The sequence below is a fragment of the Papilio machaon genome, chromosome 7 (assembly GCF_912999745.1).
Source record: "Papilio machaon chromosome 7, ilPapMach1.1, whole genome shotgun sequence".
Taxonomy (NCBI): domain Eukaryota; kingdom Metazoa; phylum Arthropoda; class Insecta; order Lepidoptera; family Papilionidae; genus Papilio; species Papilio machaon.
This window is the reverse complement of record NC_059992.1, coordinates 3205498-3222754: the sequence shown is the minus strand read 5'-3', so window position 1 is coordinate 3222754 and position 17257 is coordinate 3205498. Positions and strand designations below refer to the sequence as shown.

General features: G+C 33.3%; 3 protein-coding genes across 4 annotated transcripts; 2 read left to right on the top strand and 1 right to left on the bottom strand.

Annotated features, from left to right (window-relative positions):
- The first annotated feature begins 5138 nt into the window (after window positions 1-5138).
- On the top strand, window positions 5139-12754 carry LOC106714058 (WD repeat-containing and planar cell polarity effector protein fritz). Of its 2 annotated transcripts, none has more exons than XM_014506991.2 (13): window positions 5139-5282; window positions 5350-5648; window positions 6003-6130; window positions 6646-6809; window positions 7035-7149; window positions 7366-7593; window positions 8212-8345; window positions 8494-8614; window positions 8772-9046; window positions 9502-9659; window positions 10139-10773; window positions 10915-11122; window positions 12614-12754. In XM_014506991.2, exons 1-13 carry the CDS (start codon window positions 5206-5208, stop codon window positions 12667-12669), a joined length of 2598 nt encoding a protein of 865 aa, XP_014362477.2. In that variant the 5' UTR covers window positions 5139-5205; the 3' UTR covers window positions 12670-12754. The 2 variants fall into 2 exon arrangements, with proteins under 2 accessions (XP_014362477.2, XP_045534515.1); XM_045678559.1 differs by having other exon boundaries at window positions 10915-11176; window positions 12614-12688.
- A 364-nt stretch (window positions 12755-13118) lies between these two features.
- LOC106714070 (ubiquitin-60S ribosomal protein L40) lies at window positions 13119-14186 on the bottom strand. Its single transcript, XM_014507009.2, has 3 exons — window positions 14094-14186; window positions 13613-13845; window positions 13119-13359 (listed from the first exon to the last, which is right to left on the bottom strand). The coding sequence occupies exons 2-3, from the start codon at window positions 13836-13838 to the stop codon at window positions 13196-13198; spliced, it is 390 nt and encodes a 129-aa protein (XP_014362495.1). The 5' UTR covers window positions 13839-13845; window positions 14094-14186; the 3' UTR covers window positions 13119-13195.
- A 203-nt stretch (window positions 14187-14389) lies between these two features.
- LOC106714088 lies at window positions 14390-15301 on the top strand. The gene is made up of 3 exons (XM_014507030.2): window positions 14390-14557; window positions 14637-14816; window positions 15062-15301. The coding sequence occupies exons 1-3, from the start codon at window positions 14483-14485 to the stop codon at window positions 15200-15202; spliced, it is 396 nt and encodes a 131-aa protein (XP_014362516.2). The 5' UTR covers window positions 14390-14482; the 3' UTR covers window positions 15203-15301.
- Window positions 15302-17257: the final 1956 nt, after the last annotated feature.

Below are 17257 nucleotides of genomic sequence, written 5' to 3'. Positions count from 1 at the left end.
CTAGAGATATTTTAAGTACACGAAATTCAGGTTATTTTGATTGTAATGTAAAAATATGAAAAACGTTCAGATTATGAAAATTAAAAATAGCTATATTGTTATAATCATTATTTGATATTTCCACCATGCCTCAAAAACTACATAAAACTGATTGCAATACTTCAGTGAGCAGGACGCAAAAATATGAAATTGAACCTTTACTCTACATAAGTATCTTTTTTTCGTTCCAAAAACATTGTAAATTGTAACCATACATGTGAAATAGTGCCATTATAAAAAAAGTTCGAAATAAAAAAAGACATAATTAGTAGTCTGAGCGCTATTCCAGGTTGTAACCTTATTCTGTTCGAAATTTCATCCTGATCCGTTCAGCCGTTCTGGAGTTCTGTGATAAGAAACATCCATGCGTCCGAACATTCGCATCTTAACATATAATAAAATTGTAGTGTATGTATGTATTAAATCAAACACATAATGTATTTCCGTTGATGATAACGATTCTCAAAATTTTTATCTGTCTGTCTGTCTGTCCATAAGCCACCTTTGTTGCAGGTAATCTCGTAATATTCAGCAGTCTTCCGCGCATCCGTTTGCGCGAAATTAAAAAAAAAGTAATAAGTACCCTATGTGTTCTTTCAAAATATGGTCTACATCTATGCCAAATTTCATTAAGAACTATTGAGCCGTTTCGGAGATACCTTCAAACAAACATCCATCCATCTAAACATTCGCATTTAATAATATTAGTAAGATAATCTGCTTATTTATATTTAAGCGCCGGACCACTAGTTTATAATACTTCATATAACATGGTTAGTTTCTTCTAAAGATTTTTGATATGAATTAAAAAATTACGACACATGATAAAACCACGTTAATTAAGTTAACTGGTCCTTAGTCGAGAGTAGGGATAACGAAGGTTAATTAATTAAACACTAGTCTGGGGTGTTAATAGAGGACAAGTTGGGCCAAATGTTGATGAAATGGTTATAAAAGTACAAGACAAGTTCAACCCACTCTTAATATTAAGGTTTCGTATGAAATCTAGTATGATAGGTATCTATTACCACCGGTTTTATTTCTGGACGTCTTAAAAATAAAAACATGTCATCAATTTAATTTCTTAAAGATTTGAATACTTTTCTTAGTATTGTTTATTCGAAATGAAAAAGTACACTTTTTCTACTCGTCTGTACCTATTGTGATTGTGGAAAATGTCTCCAGGATTTTCTGTACAAAACTGAAATAAATGGAAATAATGATAGCTTATCGATTTTATATATGTCATAAATTGAAGTAAACTTGGCTAGATCTGGACCTAATCGGAACTATCTGTTTTCTATTAACTTACTTTCAACACTTTCATATAATTAAATACATAGCTTTGAAAAGCTATACAACTAATTTATTTCGTTTGTCGAACGACAGAAGCCAGTTTGCAATTAGTTAAATTGAGAAAGTTTAAAGGCGAACTCCGAAAACTTGTCTCTATTTTTAGCCAATATTAAAACCAACATTTTTTTTTCTAATATAGTGATTATGGGGGCCGACTACAAACAGATCTTTATCAAACATTAATTTTTTTACACTTTCAAAGACACATCACGACAATAGACAATCAATATTTTTTCAGCTTCTTAAGGTGGGTATAGACTAGAGCATTTACTTGTAACAGAACAACGAGCCGCTCTATACGTTCTAGTGTATCCCTTTCACTAACCAGACGTACTTTTTAAACGTATCATAGAAATACTTGAGAAAATGCTCTCGTGTATATCCACCTTTATAATTTTTGCTTAAGAACGAGACTTATTGAAAACCTAATTCTAATCAATGCTATATCCTATGATGGTTAGGTTAAGATTTAGTTTAAGATAAAAGCAATTTTGTAAATAAAAAACAGTTACAGCAAATATAAATCTTTATAGGGGTACGATTCTTATGAGTTTTTTTATGACATTCGTGTTTGTCGTTACCAACAAAGGATAAGACCTCCATTTATATGAGGCGAGAAATAAAATTAATACTACAGAAATAGTAAAACGCGTTCAAAAAGAAAAACTGTAACACGCTGTAATCTCTCCTTTATTAAGACAGAGATGACGTAATGTTTGTATGTTTTTTGAAAAGTACAGGTGTCAACAAAATCGAGAAAAAAAATGTTAGGTGCATATAATATGAATCCAACCAATTTTCTATAACACCCTGTAAAATAGATAATGTATAAATTTTTATTTTTTGTAGACTATGAATTTCTTTCTTATTTATAAAATATCCAAATATGTATAGTAAACGAGAGTTATTTTTACCACCACAATGTTTCACGCTAGGAATAAAACATAATTACAAATGTCCACAGTTGAAACCGCAATGGTCATGATATTATTGAGGCTAATTATGGTTTTGGTTAACTTTAATAACAAACACTATTGAACACTAATTAAAGAAGTCCTATATTAACAATTTAAAACCTAATTTACAAGCGTCGAAAGTTATGGATTTTAATAAGTTAAAGTGTTTACATAATACCCAAAAATCAGCTTACACTAAAAATAAGATTGCCTGTTCTGATATTTGTCGGACATTATAGTTATGTACTCAGAACTATCGATAGTTAACAATGCATACAACGGAACAATTGAAGCGCCAATAGACTGATGGTTAAAGGGGCCTATGTATGTGTTACCGATCTAATGGTCGTGGGTTCAAACTTTGAACTGCGCCACCACATCTATATACTTACCATATCCTAGCGCAAGCTTTTCAAGATTACCTGGAACGGTTAAAAGAAATATTAGTAAATTAACACAAATCTTATATTCAGTTTTAAATAAAATAAAGAATCTATCATCATTGCTTCCATTTATTAGTTGATTTTATCAACAACTGTTGCTATGAACATGTAATTTTATATTTACATATTGGACAGTGACGTATCGCAATTTCCTTGTTGTTCACATGATTTATTGACAAAATTTAGATACTGCTAAATGAATTATAGACTGTACGAAGTTTATAAAGTGAAAAACAATTACAGCAAATTATTTTCTTTTCACTAATTAAAAATCAAGACTAAACTCATGTGTATAGTTAGGTTTAGGTACCGATTAGTTTCAATCCCGTCGGGGATCCTTCACAGGGTGAGTGAAATTAATGAACTTTATACACGGTCACGACACGCCGGGCACGATTTACTTTCATTTGACTTACTATATTTATTATTTATATGTATTATTATATTTTTTGACCAGAATCTTTACAGATTTTTGTAAAAACAGTAAGTAACATAAGAGTCATTCCTCACCCTTTTTTACTTAGTAATATAATTTGTCGCATATTTATCATAATAGTTGATATTTTTACAATTGATATTAACTAAGTAACCGTGTGTAAAATCAATCAAAACTCTTCGGCCTAAACTAACAATTAAATTTTACCATCATGGCGTAAATCACTAAAACGTTTTACTAAAGGTCGAATTTACCGGAAATCATTTAAATCTTAATTGCCTTCGGCAAGCCCCGCAAGTTTGTTAATTTATGTCTCCATAAAGTTTACCTTTTGAGAATATCATTTGCGGGACTGTGAATTTTAACACATTTATTTTACAAATAGTATAGTATAACCAGAACGTTCGTCGATGGCGCAGTTGTTAAGCGCACGACCGAACGTAACCGAAATCTACACGTTCCGCTTGATCCCCGCAATGTGCGTGTTTTTTGTTGAATTTCATATATGTATATATAAATTTATAAGACGTTGTTACGGTGAAGGCTAACATCTTTGTCTCAAGATGCATACATTCAAAGATGTGTGCGAATTAACCAACCCTCACTCGGACAGATTTATTAACTATACTACGTATTACTCACCCCATTACTTGAGTAGGATTCGAGCTGCTTAATGGTCGTGCTCATATTATTATAGTAGTTATCTTCCTGATCTACTGTTCAATAAAAAAGAAATTTAATTAACTTAATCCTTTCAACCATTACAAAAGCAATTTAAATTAAAAACAAAAAATAATTAGATAAAAATACAACATCTAAAATATTGTAAAAATAACGAACACCATTAAACCATGTTTAAAAGTCAACTATTTTTTATTTATACCTATTTTTTTATCTTACATAACCTTTTACCTATTATATTTTTTATTTATAACTATTTTTGTCAGATGTTTTAACATTTTATGATCCTTCTTATCCTCATTGAAAAATCAATATGCTAAGAATATTTCAGCTATAAAAACTAACAGTAAGAATTTAAAATAAAATATGATCCACCAGTGTAGGTAAAATATTTCTTTCCTAGTTATGTCTAATGCATACATATATGTCAATAAACAGTTTAACTGGAATTGTACAGAGTTTTACAAGGTCGCCATTTTGTGCCATTGAATGAGCATTTAATTGAACCGAAAATGTCTTTATTAACCTAAAAGCATCGAGGATAGCAATAATCGTCTGATTAGCGAAAATGCCAGATGGCCACTTATATATAAAAATTATTGGTCTTAATTTTTAATTTCACATCCCCATTGTCTTGGCATTACCCAAAATTAACCTAATTTTTTACTACCCCCTTTGATTTGTTACGGAAATCTTTTCGAAATGCGTATACCTCACAGCGTGACTTCTGTAGTCACATTTCAGATCCTATTCATTTTTTTATTTAGTTATTAAAAAGGCTTTGTCGTAAAGCAACCATATCGCTTGTTCATACTTGGATTAAAGGTACGAGGTACGACCTGAATGTATGTGCATACATTTATTATTACGGGTTTTTGGTTTATTAGCCTTTTAACGAAGTTTGAGAAGAGAATTTTATTAAAAATAAACTAGAAATTAAAGTTGTAATTAAAATATTATAATATTTATTGAAAGTAATCGGTAGTAGAAACTTACATTCAAATATGAATAAGATCTGAAACCTTTTTTCGTTACCCCCTTCACGTGAAATAGGAGTCTACTATCCAAACCTATTTTATTTTAATCAAATTGCAACACTCGCTGTCGCAACTGATTGTCGCCAATGCCTTACTAAATTAAAATAAAAACTGTCAACTGATGTCAAAACGGAATTTGACAACTTTGAAAAGTTATTGTTTATTACGAGCAAAAGTTTTTAAGTTAAAACTTATTATATTTTTGTAATTTTAACTTACATAGCCAAAATGAAATTAAAATTAAAAATCATTCAATAATGTTTAGCTACAACGTTAAGTTCATAACTAGTGAAGAAACATTGTATCTGAAAAGCGGTGACTTTAAAAGTTATAAGTAAGTTTGATAATTTCAAATACCGCTTTCTCTTGTGAGCAACATGTAAAAAAAGTGTTTGTTTAAGGTATGAAACAAAGAAACGCTTAGATGAAACTGTATACGATGCAGGAAAAAGGAACTATTGCGAACGCCGTGGTGGTTATTGGCGAATACCTAAATCTAGTCAACTGCGGCAATTAGAATCAACTTTAAGGGATCGCCATGTAGTACAATGTATATGGGTGAATGACTTACTGGCTACATTGGTGTTTTCTTCGGGTGTAATAGCTTACACCTCTATCAAACCCAAAACATTGGATGTGACACAAATACTTTTTGATAGGTACTGTGTTGGCAAACTTTCAGGACAAACTGTTACAGGAGGTAAGCTATTCTATTCTAATCATTATGATTTCAAATAAATCAAAACCTATTTGAACATAAACTATTCATCCTAGATACAGAAATGGGTTAGTGTACATTCCAATACTGTAGCTATCCTAAATGAGCAAATTGTTTGGGAGAGCTATTTAAAAACGTATGGTGAGGAGTAAGTTTAGTTCTTTTTTGCGTTGACAAGTTAGCAGTGCCCTCAGAATCAATATTTAAAAATAAACATGTGTAAATTCAATGCTTAGCAGATCAATGAAGTTCGAATCAATTTTTCAAAAAATTTCCTTCAATGGCAATGGTGTAAAGGTGCTAAATGAGTTATTAAAAGCTTGGTATATTTTACAGTTATTTTCAGCAAGACTCATCTACTATTCACCCATGCCGAGAGAACTGCAACCCTTTTCACATTTGGAAAGAGCATTGAGAATAGCAGTCATCCCTGTCGGTTATCCGATAGAGATCCACATGTACAGGTATATAATACTAGCTATATGTAGCCAATGATTTTGTATGTGGGGAGTTAAAAACTGAGCAGTTACTTTATTGCCAAGTAACTAGTGTATGTAAATCAAAAATAAAAAGAGCAAAAGACATCCATGTTTTTGGGGACAAGTGTAGCTTATTGTTGATCATAGCCTAGACTATAACAGCTTAACATAGGCATGTGAAAATAATTGTAGGTGACAACTAATATCTATATATATATATATATATAAAAGAAAGTTGTGTTAGTTACACTATTTCTAACTCAAGATAGGCTGAATCGATTTGACTGAAAATTGGTGGGCAGGTAGCTTAGAACCAGGAAGCGGACATAGGATAATTTTTACCCCGTTTTCTATTTTTTATACAGCGCGGACGGAGTCGAGGGTAAAAGCTAGTTGCAAATAAATATGACATAACATGACATTAAAATATTAGTTGTAAAAATAGCTCTTATTACAATTGAAGATAGCATATATTTTCATTTAAACATTCTTTGTTGCAGGTGCTTGAGCTTGGTGGTGCAAGGCGAGCTGAGAGAAGAGTTTCTTGGTGCTGCGATGGCAGTGGGATTAAGGTGCTATTGTGGAGTGCGGCTAGTGCTGAGCCAGCTCCATGGAGCCCTGTGCTGGAAGACCTAGCTAATCTGCACCTGTACCAGATACATGGGTAATTTAAAAAAATAAACAGGGCCGGCGATTTCTTAGATTCTAAGCTTTAAAGGTTTTTAAATTTAGGGGTTTTATAAAAAAAATGTGCCGTTTGTGAATTTCAATATGGTGTAATTTGGATTGGCATAAAATATATTAATTTTTCAATGGTATTTGGAAAAGTTATGAATTGTATTATGTTTAAATTTTTTTTTTACCTCTTAATATTTTATTTTATTTTCAGGCAGCAAGTAACTTTGATTGCATTCCACCAACTTGAAAATGAAGTGCTATGTGCGGAGTTATCCCTAAAAAATGACAATGTTGTACATATTGTTGAACAAACTTCTTGTCACAAGGTAAATATGAAATAACTTGTAATAAAGGCAGCTATTTCTTTGTTATGGCTAAAATAGACCTCTGATATAGAGGCGTAGGAACCTTCTTTTAGAGATCCCAGGACCCTGTGTTACACACAACAATCTTTTGAAGATTTCTCTCAATAACAAAAAAATAATTTTTGTGAAAAAAAATGACATTTAGTTTATTGAAGGTGAAAATTAAATACCTTACAGAACGGTGTAACATTGGAATGGCAACAGTTTGACATATCCAACCCGGAGGAGAGAGTTGTGCACTTGAGTGCACTGCGAGTGTGTGCGAGGCGAGTGTCTCTGCCCGCTGTGGTGCGAGTCGCGCGCCGCTCTCACTGCGGGCACAGGCTACTTGCAACATGTATAGATGGATCTCTACATATTATACATCAAGCTACAGGATTGACGCATTCTGTACGCGCCGGTTTTGTGAGTATTATTAGTTTATTATTCTATAATTGTGCATGGATTAGTGGATGCAATTATTTCATCATCATCAGCTCACTATACGTCCCCACTGAAGGGCTCGGAGCCTACCCCAAGTTGGGATGACCAGGCCATAGTCAACCACGCTGGCCAAGTACGGGTTGACTTCACACATATCATTAAATTTCTTCTCAGATATGTGCTGGTTGATGCAATTATTTAAATCTTACTAATATTATAAACTAGCTTTTACCCGCGACTCCGTTCGCGCGGAATAAAAAACTTGCACACAAGATAAAAAAAAGTTCCTATGTCCGTCTCCTAGTTCTAAGCTACCTCCCCATCAATTTTCAGCTAAATCAATTCGACTAATCTTGAGTTATAAATAGTGTACCTAACACGACTTTCTTTTATATATATAGATGTGAATGTTTGGATGTATGGATGTTTATTTGAAGGTGTCTTCAGAAAAGCTGTATGGATCTCAATGATATTTGACATAGAGGTAGAGCATAATCTGGAAGAAAAGATAGGCTAAGTTTTTTTTTTAATTCTACGCGGATGGAGTCGCTTTCGACATCTAGATTACTAGATTCATTAGAATAATATGAACCATATCAGATACCGACGGAGGTGCGGTGGGCGGGCGAGCTGGTCCTCGCGGTGGAGGAAGCGGGGCGGCTGCAGTGTTTCGATCGAGCTCTCTCACTCCTGCACCACCATACTAAGTGCCTTGACTTAGTGTCACATTTTAGGTATAAATCTCATTGATTTTAAAGTCTATTTTTGGAAGCAACTTATTTGTACAATAAGTTATTGACAAAATGTAGTAAGAAGACAAAGCAGTTATTATATTACATATCGAAATGATTTTGATAAAATGTAAAGTAACTTTTTTTACAGAGATACGAGACGTATGCAAGTTCTAGCAACACGAGATATAAAATGTGGTCCTATAATATTAGCGCTTTTTGCGGGCGGACCTCTGACACTGCTGCAAATCACGCATCCAAGACTTTTGACGGTAGCAATATACAATTTTTAACAAATAATCTACTGTTTATATTTTTTTTGTAACTAGATTCTAATTTATTTAACCAAATAAACATATTTTAATTTATCAAAAAAACGAACTTCAATTAAAGTTTGCAGTAATAAAGATTTTCGTAATAATTTCCCAGGCATGGATACGAGCAGATCGCACATCTAACGCCGTGTCTCTCTTACGTGCGATGGACTGGGAGGAAGAAGGGATAGAGTGTCTGCGAGCTCTCAGCGAACTGGTACATGGAGCACTGCGCAACTCGCAACAAGACAAGATCGTAAACAATGAGAACGCAGCCCAGGCGGCGCTAGGTGCCTTCCTAGCACCCTCCGTACCCTTGGGAACTTCAGCCTTACGTTTCGCTCCGCCTGTACATGATCTAGCCAGAAAGTTCTTCCATCATTTACTTAGGTATGTAATTTTTCATCACTATTATTAAATAAAATGAAATGTGGCTTAAAAAACTAAATTTACAGCTCACGGTATTGTATATAATCGATATTGTATAACTCTTATCTATATATCTATCTAGATATCTATACGATGTTGTATAACTATACTAGTCGTGAGCCAGATAAACCAGTCACGCCAGACCCGCACTTTACATCTCTTATTGCCTGGTGACTCGCAGCTTGTAGTTATACAGGTACTTCTGCAGGTACAAATTGAGCTGTACAATGAACCGGTTCACTGATCTGCAGGCCCCTTATCCACTTTATTTTAATTGGCGGCGCTATGCCGCACTCTCGTTACCCTAACATGTTGAAGGTCAGGGACTTTAGGGTGTTTAATCATCTTTATTGATTTCAAAAACGTTTACAGGAGTATTTAATTACAAATATATAACTTATGATACGTGTTGGTAGACGTGGTCGTATTGAGAAGGCGCTGAGCCTGGCGGTGGACCTGTCAGCGTGGGATCTGTTCGCGGACGCGCGCTGGGCGGCGACACGTGCCGGCGTACAGCATCTCGCGCGTGAGGCTGCACGAGCTGCACATCACTATGCTCAACTGCACGCTGACGGTAACACTAACATATTGCAGCTTACAGCAGACACAGCACATGTACTTGCTTAAAGCTATAGTCACCAAGGACAGTGACATCTATTGTATTTAATTTTTCTTTTTTTATAATACAAGGTGGCAAACGAACAAGCGGCAACATGAATTCGCCGAAATGGTGAAACGACCGCTGTCCAAAGACAATTGCAGATACGTTGCTTACCCTCAAGGAGGAGACGCACAAAAAGAGAATATTTAACCTTCCTATGCATTTCCTCCGTCAAATCCACCTCCCCTTCCCATTCTTTCCTTATGTGAAAAGGGTAAGGAAAGAGGACTAAGAAAGGAATTTTAAATCAAAACAGATAGAAAGTTATTGAAAACGACCTTCTGTCTTAGGAAGAGTTCAGTCGTACACACTTATACAAATGTGAATATTGACAGTTCTAGAAGTTACCTTCAAAGAATTATACTGAATTTATTAAGAAATTTTCTTTACAGATTCAGAATGTTCGGAGTCTTGCTCGCAATGCAGTTCGCGAACTTGCTCGGAATCCGAAGAGGAACTGAATGGCTACACACGCAACGGGAAGACCACACCTCCTCCGCTGCCGCGTCTCCCGCAGCCGCCGCAACCCTCGCAACCTACCATACTGCCTGTACCTATAACACAAAACGAGCCAACATCCACACACAGCATCAGACCTAACCTACATCAGTATCTAGAAAGAGATAACACTATATGGAATACGGAGTTACGAGACGACACCTGCATTGATAGAAAAATGTACGAAGAACATTTCAAACCGATCAAAAACCTCCAAACGGTGAAATGGCAAAGTGTAGACAACATGTTAATGAACTATAGAAAACCTTTAAGCAATTCAAACACCGATGTACAAAGATCTCATTTATTTGATGTCATACCTAGAGTACAAGATGATAAAGTGTCACATTTCAAACATGTTTACCAAACAGATTTGAGAGAAGCAATACCTACTACTTATAGATACCAGAGTAATATTAACAACAATGCCAACGGAAGATTGTATAGACATGACAGTACTTGGTCAGGCAAACCACTAGAGAAGAATAAAGTAAAATTTTCCGACACCGTTACTGTTGCAGTTGTATCAGTGAGTTTTAAATTTAACAGATTAGAAATATCTTATTTCATTTACTTAATGCTTTATATGTCATTCGATTTGTTTACCTTTTTTTATAGCACACAACATATCCTAGCATATTGCATTCTATTATTAATGTTGAAATTCTAGGAGCCTCCATCATCACCCGACACCACAAACGAATTAGCAGACAGCCTGCCTTTGTGCGCACCCCACAAATACCTAGCTAATTTCGCCCCCGCGACAACAGTACCGAAAGCCCCGACAAAACCTCCTACAGCTCATAAGTTAACAATCAGCAAAGTGCCCACAATCGCCAAGGTCACCACATCGCCATCGCCAGCTCAATCGCCAGCCGGTACTACGCTCGACTACGTGGAAGTGTAACGCATGCCGAGATTATGTCACTAATGTGTGTTAACATTTTGCACAAATATGCATGCATCACAATTAACTTGCATATGTTTGTAATAACCATAAATAGTGTGTACCAATTAAAATTTTTGTAAACAAAAACTTAAGAACTGCTATTTCTAATTTATTAAAACCTGCAATTTTCACTTACGTCGGAAATACGATTATTCTGTAAGAAAGATATTGATTTTTGGAATGTACGGTAATATAGCAAAAAATCTTAATTGCCATTGTTTACAAAGTGATGGTCTTGATGTCTGTATACATCAGTGCATGAAATACAGGGTTAATGGAAAATATATAATTTGATAAGTTAGATAGTTGGATAAAATCCCAGTTTGTTTTTTAATATTCTAGAGTTTCATTAAAATATCTAATTTATAGGTTATATATAATAGCTTTTATCGAGCAAATTACTAAACCAACATCACTGAAAGAATTTTCGAACTAAACATTATTTTTATATTTTCGTCTCTATTTTTATTAGTGATGCAACGGATGTCTGTTTCCGTTTCCGCAAGTGCGGAAGTTCCGCGTGATTTCAACATCCGTTTCTGCTTCTGTTTCCGCAACTTTTATAACGGAGATAAAACGGAACTTTACGACGGCTGAGAGATCCAAATGCGCGGCGCGAGACAGGCAGTCCGTGCGCGGCCTTTCGGCACTTGTCGCATTTGTTTGTTTACGTACTATTTTGTGAATTTAAGCGCGTAATATTTTCTGCTGCTGTTTGAAACAATCAGTTTCTCTTGCTGGAGTAAACTGTCTAGTTGTTGTCCATATAAAATTTGACAACTGGCAAAATGTGACTATTTCATACTTACGAGTTATTAAATGTACTTTTGAATAAGTGATAACCATGTAATATATCATCATCATTATATAGTTAGAAATATATTTGTCGTTTGTCAACACGAGTGGTTTGGCGAACTTTAATTTGTAAATAGTGTAATTTTGTTTCCTGAAAATAAATTTAAAAAAACGCGTATTTTAACTTATTGCAGCGCAGTAAAAATACATACATTGAAGGCTAAAGGACACCGATATCCAATGCCTTAATAAATTAAAAACGAATACAAACTGTTTTTACCGAAAAAAATATTTTTGTAAATATGTTTTTTTTATTATTATTTACACTTCTGTTTCCGTTTCCGTTTCTGCTAAAATTTATTTTTGACATCTGTTTCCGTTTCTGGTTCCGGTAAGACACTTCCGTTGCATCACTAATTTTTATCACCTTTCTAAGCAAAAAGTAAAAATAAAAATGGCCTCTATGGAATGTATTCCATGTAATAATTTGCTAAACATAAGTTTGCTCTTTATTACATTTTTGCATGTTGATTTGCATGATATTTACATAATATTGTAAGTTGTAAATTTTTTTATATATTAGTGTATTTTTGCTGATTTGTAATGTTCTTAATCTTGTTTTCAGATAATCCTGTTCCACAACCGCCTAAAATTAAAGTGGTACATTTTGGAATGGTTTAATGCAATTTAAATGTATGAAATAAAAATTTAAATTTAGAAGTCCGTCCATAACTTTAACTATATTGCTATTAAGACTACCTCAAAATCAGAATCTAAATAATTATAGTATATTGTAAAACATCTGCTTTTAATATGTTAAATGTATTTTTTCATATTTTATATAATAAAAGACAAAATGTGATAACTTCAATCATCTTTTCATTTCAAATTTTTTTTTTTATGTAATGAGGAATATTACTCAAACTATACTGGTAGTTGTGAAAGAAAACACCAATTAACTGTTTTTCAAAGCAGTAATAATTTTAACTTTAAACCCTAAGGACAAAGACTAAGCAAGAAGAAACTGAGGTCTAGATTAACTGAAGAGGACCTTTTTTTGTCAAAATTTAGTCATTACAATAACTTGGTAAATAATATTAGGTATCAGTGTAGAAAAAAAAAACAAAAACTTGGTTATTACTTTATTTTTTCAAGTGTTTACATTTAAAAAAATTGCCATTTTTTTGGTGGAAAGAAAATGAAATGCTTAATCCTTGATCTTCTTCTTGGGGCGGAGGTTGTTAGTGTGGCCACACTTGGTCTTGCGGCAGTTGGTAGCGCGAGGATGGAGGCGGGCATAGCACTTGCGGCAGATCATCTTGTCACAGTTGTATTTCATGGCCAAAATGCGGAGGGAAGGCTCAATGGTACCTTAACAAAATTAATTTAATAAATATGTGATTGTAATCATATTACACTTTCATGGAATCCTAGCTGTCACTTGCAACTTCCCCTGAATAAAATTTAACCTAAGTGCTATTCCAAATGGTCTCTTTTCCAAATTTCATCTAAATATGGTCAGCCATTATGAAGTTGCGTGTTGCAAAGGTAACAAATATTCTTATACCCATTCAAACTTTTGCATATACTAGTGGGTGGTGTAACAGATACATAGTAAGATTACCTCCTCGAAGCCTCAACACCAAGTGAAGTGTTGATTCCTTCTGGATGTTGTAGTCGGACAACGTACGTCCATCTTCCAACTGTTTGCCGGCGAAGATCAATCTTTGCTGATCTGGTGGAATACCCTCTTTGTCTTGAATTTTCGCTTTTACATTTTCGATAGTGTCAGAGGCTTCAACCTCTAACGTTATGGTTTTACCCGTGAGGGTTTTTACGAAGATCTGCATTGTTTAGCTGTAAAAACGTAAACACACACTTAAATTTTTGTATATTTTTGTTGGCAAATGATGAAATGGAAAGAACAAAAGCCAATCTTAGAAGTCAATTTGACACGCCACGCGGAATTTTGAATTTGGAATATTGTATTCGAATTTTATATGAAACGATCATTGCTTATTACAAAACCATTAATGTTATAATTAGAAAATTTTATGCTTATTTTTACCTCTAACAAACTTAAAAATTGAATTTTTACAACTAACCTTTAGAAAATGTGCTTGTTAAAACTGTCACACATACGAAAAGACAAATTAAAGAAAATATGACAGATAGTAAAAATGATTGTTCAGATTTATTATCTGTATCACAGAGCTGTACACAGTACGGCTGTTTTCATTTTAAGAAAGATTTTTAAAAGAAAAGTATATAAAAACATAATTCACAAAATCATTTAATTATATTAGAAAATAATACCACTACCTACTTCAAGCTTTAAAAAGAAAAAAATACAACATTAATTTGAGCTTCTACTAACTGAGAAATAAAATAATTTGGTTTCGGAACGCAACTACTGTCTGATAAGTACTTGTTTCGTAACAGGGCTAGATTTTCAGGAGCTGTTCTGTAATAAACGTGATATCGATTCAAGAAAATGTACCACCAACTAAGCAAAGTTACCGGCAGGCTGGTCTCTGCGACCCATTTACAGAGTCCACTCTTTCCAGTTGTAAGTATTAACGTGTAGAATATTGGACAGCATTGCATGACTTTGGGAATCATATTTAAAATACACCTTAATTCTGTAGGCTCCAATCGCCTTGCAACGAGTGGAGGTACCTAAAATCCAATACAACACGTCTCATATGTCCACTGTGACTGAAGCGTCCGCCTGCCCAGCTCCTGGTTCTCAAAAACTTATCCCCGGCACCAACATACCCTATGCCCCTGTTCCTGAGAGTATCAGAAGAAAGCAAGAAATTTTCCAGGTAAGATACGTGAGATTATTGGAATGCCATCTGTTTTAGTATAAAAACCTATTCAGTTCGAAATAGCTTGTAAAAAATTTTTATAAATTAATAATAGAAAACATCATATGTAAAATTTTATCTGTTTAGTCTAATATATGTACATGTTTTCACACTAAATATTTAAATAACTTATCTGATTTTTGACTTTAGGAATAATAAAAAAATTAATGTTCAATGATACAAAAAAATATTTTATTTTTCAGAAACACAATGATTTACCCGTATTCCTGAAAGGTGGTCCATTTGATGGTATCCTGTACCGTTTGACAATGACCCTGTGCGTACTTGGCTTGGCCGGTATTGCCCACACTATTTATAAACATGCTGTACCCAAGAAGAACTAAAATCTTTCTTGTGTTATTAAATCATAATTTAAATGTTAGATGCAATCACTGTGTTATAGTATTTCCTTGTAACCTGGAATAAAGAATTAAACTTGAAAATTTGTCTTTTTGTTGGGCTTTTACGATGCCAATTGCAATTGATTAAATCTTATAAAATACTAGAATGATTTACATCTGTGCCAAATTTCATCAAGATCCGTTGAGGTGTTCCAGAGAAACCTTCAACCATCCGTCCATCCAATCATCTAAACTTTCCCATTTATAATATTAGTTAGGTTCTTATGAGATTCAAATGTGAGCATTATTTACATGGTTAAATCCAGTACAAAAAATCAATATTAGATTATGTTAACTTAATTGGCAGGAACATGCTCATTACATAATTATGTCTTGCTAAATGACTAGGTCTTGATAAACCATTTGTAACAATGGGATGAATCGGTAATCTCTTTGCCTGGTTTATATTATGCCAGTTCAGTAAGACAGTGGTGCTAGCCTGGCATGGACTGTTTTGGATTAGTAGCGCCAGTTATTGTTTACATTATGCCAGCGCTGCATTCGGGTTCTACTGTCCTGGCATAATATAGAACACTGGATTAGATAGGCAGAGTATGGCTTCTAAGGCAGAAGTAATCGATCAGGTTTCAAGGCTACTTTTATTAGCCGCATCTCACGTTGTCATGGTTCGTCGCTTCACGTTTGGAAACAGGAAATAAAACTACATCAATGTTTTTAAACATTCTATTTAAGTTTTGAAATTAAACTGGCCATACGTTTATTTCGCCGCACTATACAACTTTCTTTTTTAAGCCATTTAAGTATTTATTTAAGGTATATGAGATAATTAGACAACGGTTAATTATATAAATAGGAAAAGCAATACAACTAACTTCGTTTCATAAAATTGCTATTTAGCTAACAACGTCCAAGATTTGCAAAAACATTATGACTACTATGCATAAAGCACTAACGAATAAATTGCATGATAACGCATAATTTACCAACCCTTCTTACATTACGAATACCTTTCTTGGTTTTTAAACATTAGTAAACAAGACTATTTCATAGATGAAATATTTATCTGCAAATAATACAAAAAACTTTATTACAATACTTTGATCGCAGGTGTTAAAAAAAACAAAAATGTGCATCAGGTACCTTACACTACAAATAATAAATGCTTAATATGAAAATAAAAAAGGCTATTAAATAGGAACAAATATTAAATCAATAGTAAATAAAATCTTACAAAGTAAGATAAATAATTAAGTAAATAAAAATAAAAAAGCTCATACAACTTTTAACACTTCTCACAAATCTGCACTTTACCGAAATAGTCAATTAACTTTATAGGTGTTGATTGATAGGACAATCTAATTCAAAAGGTAATATTAAAAACTAAACATTACTTGCAGGAAAATGATAGTAATAATAATAAATTCTTTATAACATTATTGCCGATCTTTATAACATTATCCTTATTAACAGTATTTCCTTAATCTAATCGTTGTTATTATGTATTAATTCTATAGAAATGTTGAATATAACATTTTACAAATGATGTATTTCACCATATCATAATAAATTACCAATAGCAACAATTCAAAATAATATTTAAAATCATATGTCAACATCAATCAACTATACAAAATACATATTTTGAGAAAAAAAATATTGTTAATTTAGGTGAGAGATTCCACTGGACAAGATTTTTTGAAGACAAATGCTTATACACAGCCATAGATAAACTTAATAGACAAAAATAAACTGGAAACAAACCACAACAAAAGTAAGAAAATTATTAACTTTCATTAACTCATCGAAATGGTTTTATTAATGTTTAACATACACATAAAATTAAGAAATTGTTGAATTATACTCAAGTATTAACTTGATAATTTTGGTTCTTGCTTCTAATTCCCAAGTAAAATTGAAGCAGAAAAGCATATTATCATTCTTTTAAATTCCGAATCACAAAATCTATTGCCTGGCTCTACTTTTACATTTTTACCCTAAGAATACTACATATTTTATACATAAGGGAAAACATATATA

Coding starts and splice junctions, on each gene's coding strand:
- LOC106714088 (XM_014507030.2), top strand. CDS start 14,483: ATGTACCACCAACTAAGCAAAGTTACCGGCAGGCTGGTCTCTGCGACC. Junction 14,558..14,636: donor AGAGTCCACTCTTTCCAGTT/GTAAGTATTAAC, acceptor TTAATTCTGTAG/GCTCCAATCGCCTTGCAACG. Junction 14,817..15,061: donor GAAAGCAAGAAATTTTCCAG/GTAAGATACGTG, acceptor TTTATTTTTCAG/AAACACAATGATTTACCCGT.
- LOC106714058 (XM_014506991.2), top strand. CDS start 5,206: ATGTTTAGCTACAACGTTAAGTTCATAACTAGTGAAGAAACATTGTAT. Junction 5,649..6,002: donor AGGACAAACTGTTACAGGAG/GTAAGCTATTCT, acceptor TATATTTTACAG/TTATTTTCAGCAAGACTCAT. Junction 7,594..8,211: donor ATTCTGTACGCGCCGGTTTT/GTGAGTATTATT, acceptor GAACCATATCAG/ATACCGACGGAGGTGCGGTG.
- LOC106714070 (XM_014507009.2), bottom strand. CDS start 13,838: ATGCAGATCTTCGTAAAAACCCTCACGGGTAAAACCATAACGTTAGAG. Junction 13,360..13,612: donor GGTGTTGAGGCTTCGAGGAG/GTAATCTTACTA, acceptor AATTTTGTTAAG/GTACCATTGAGCCTTCCCTC.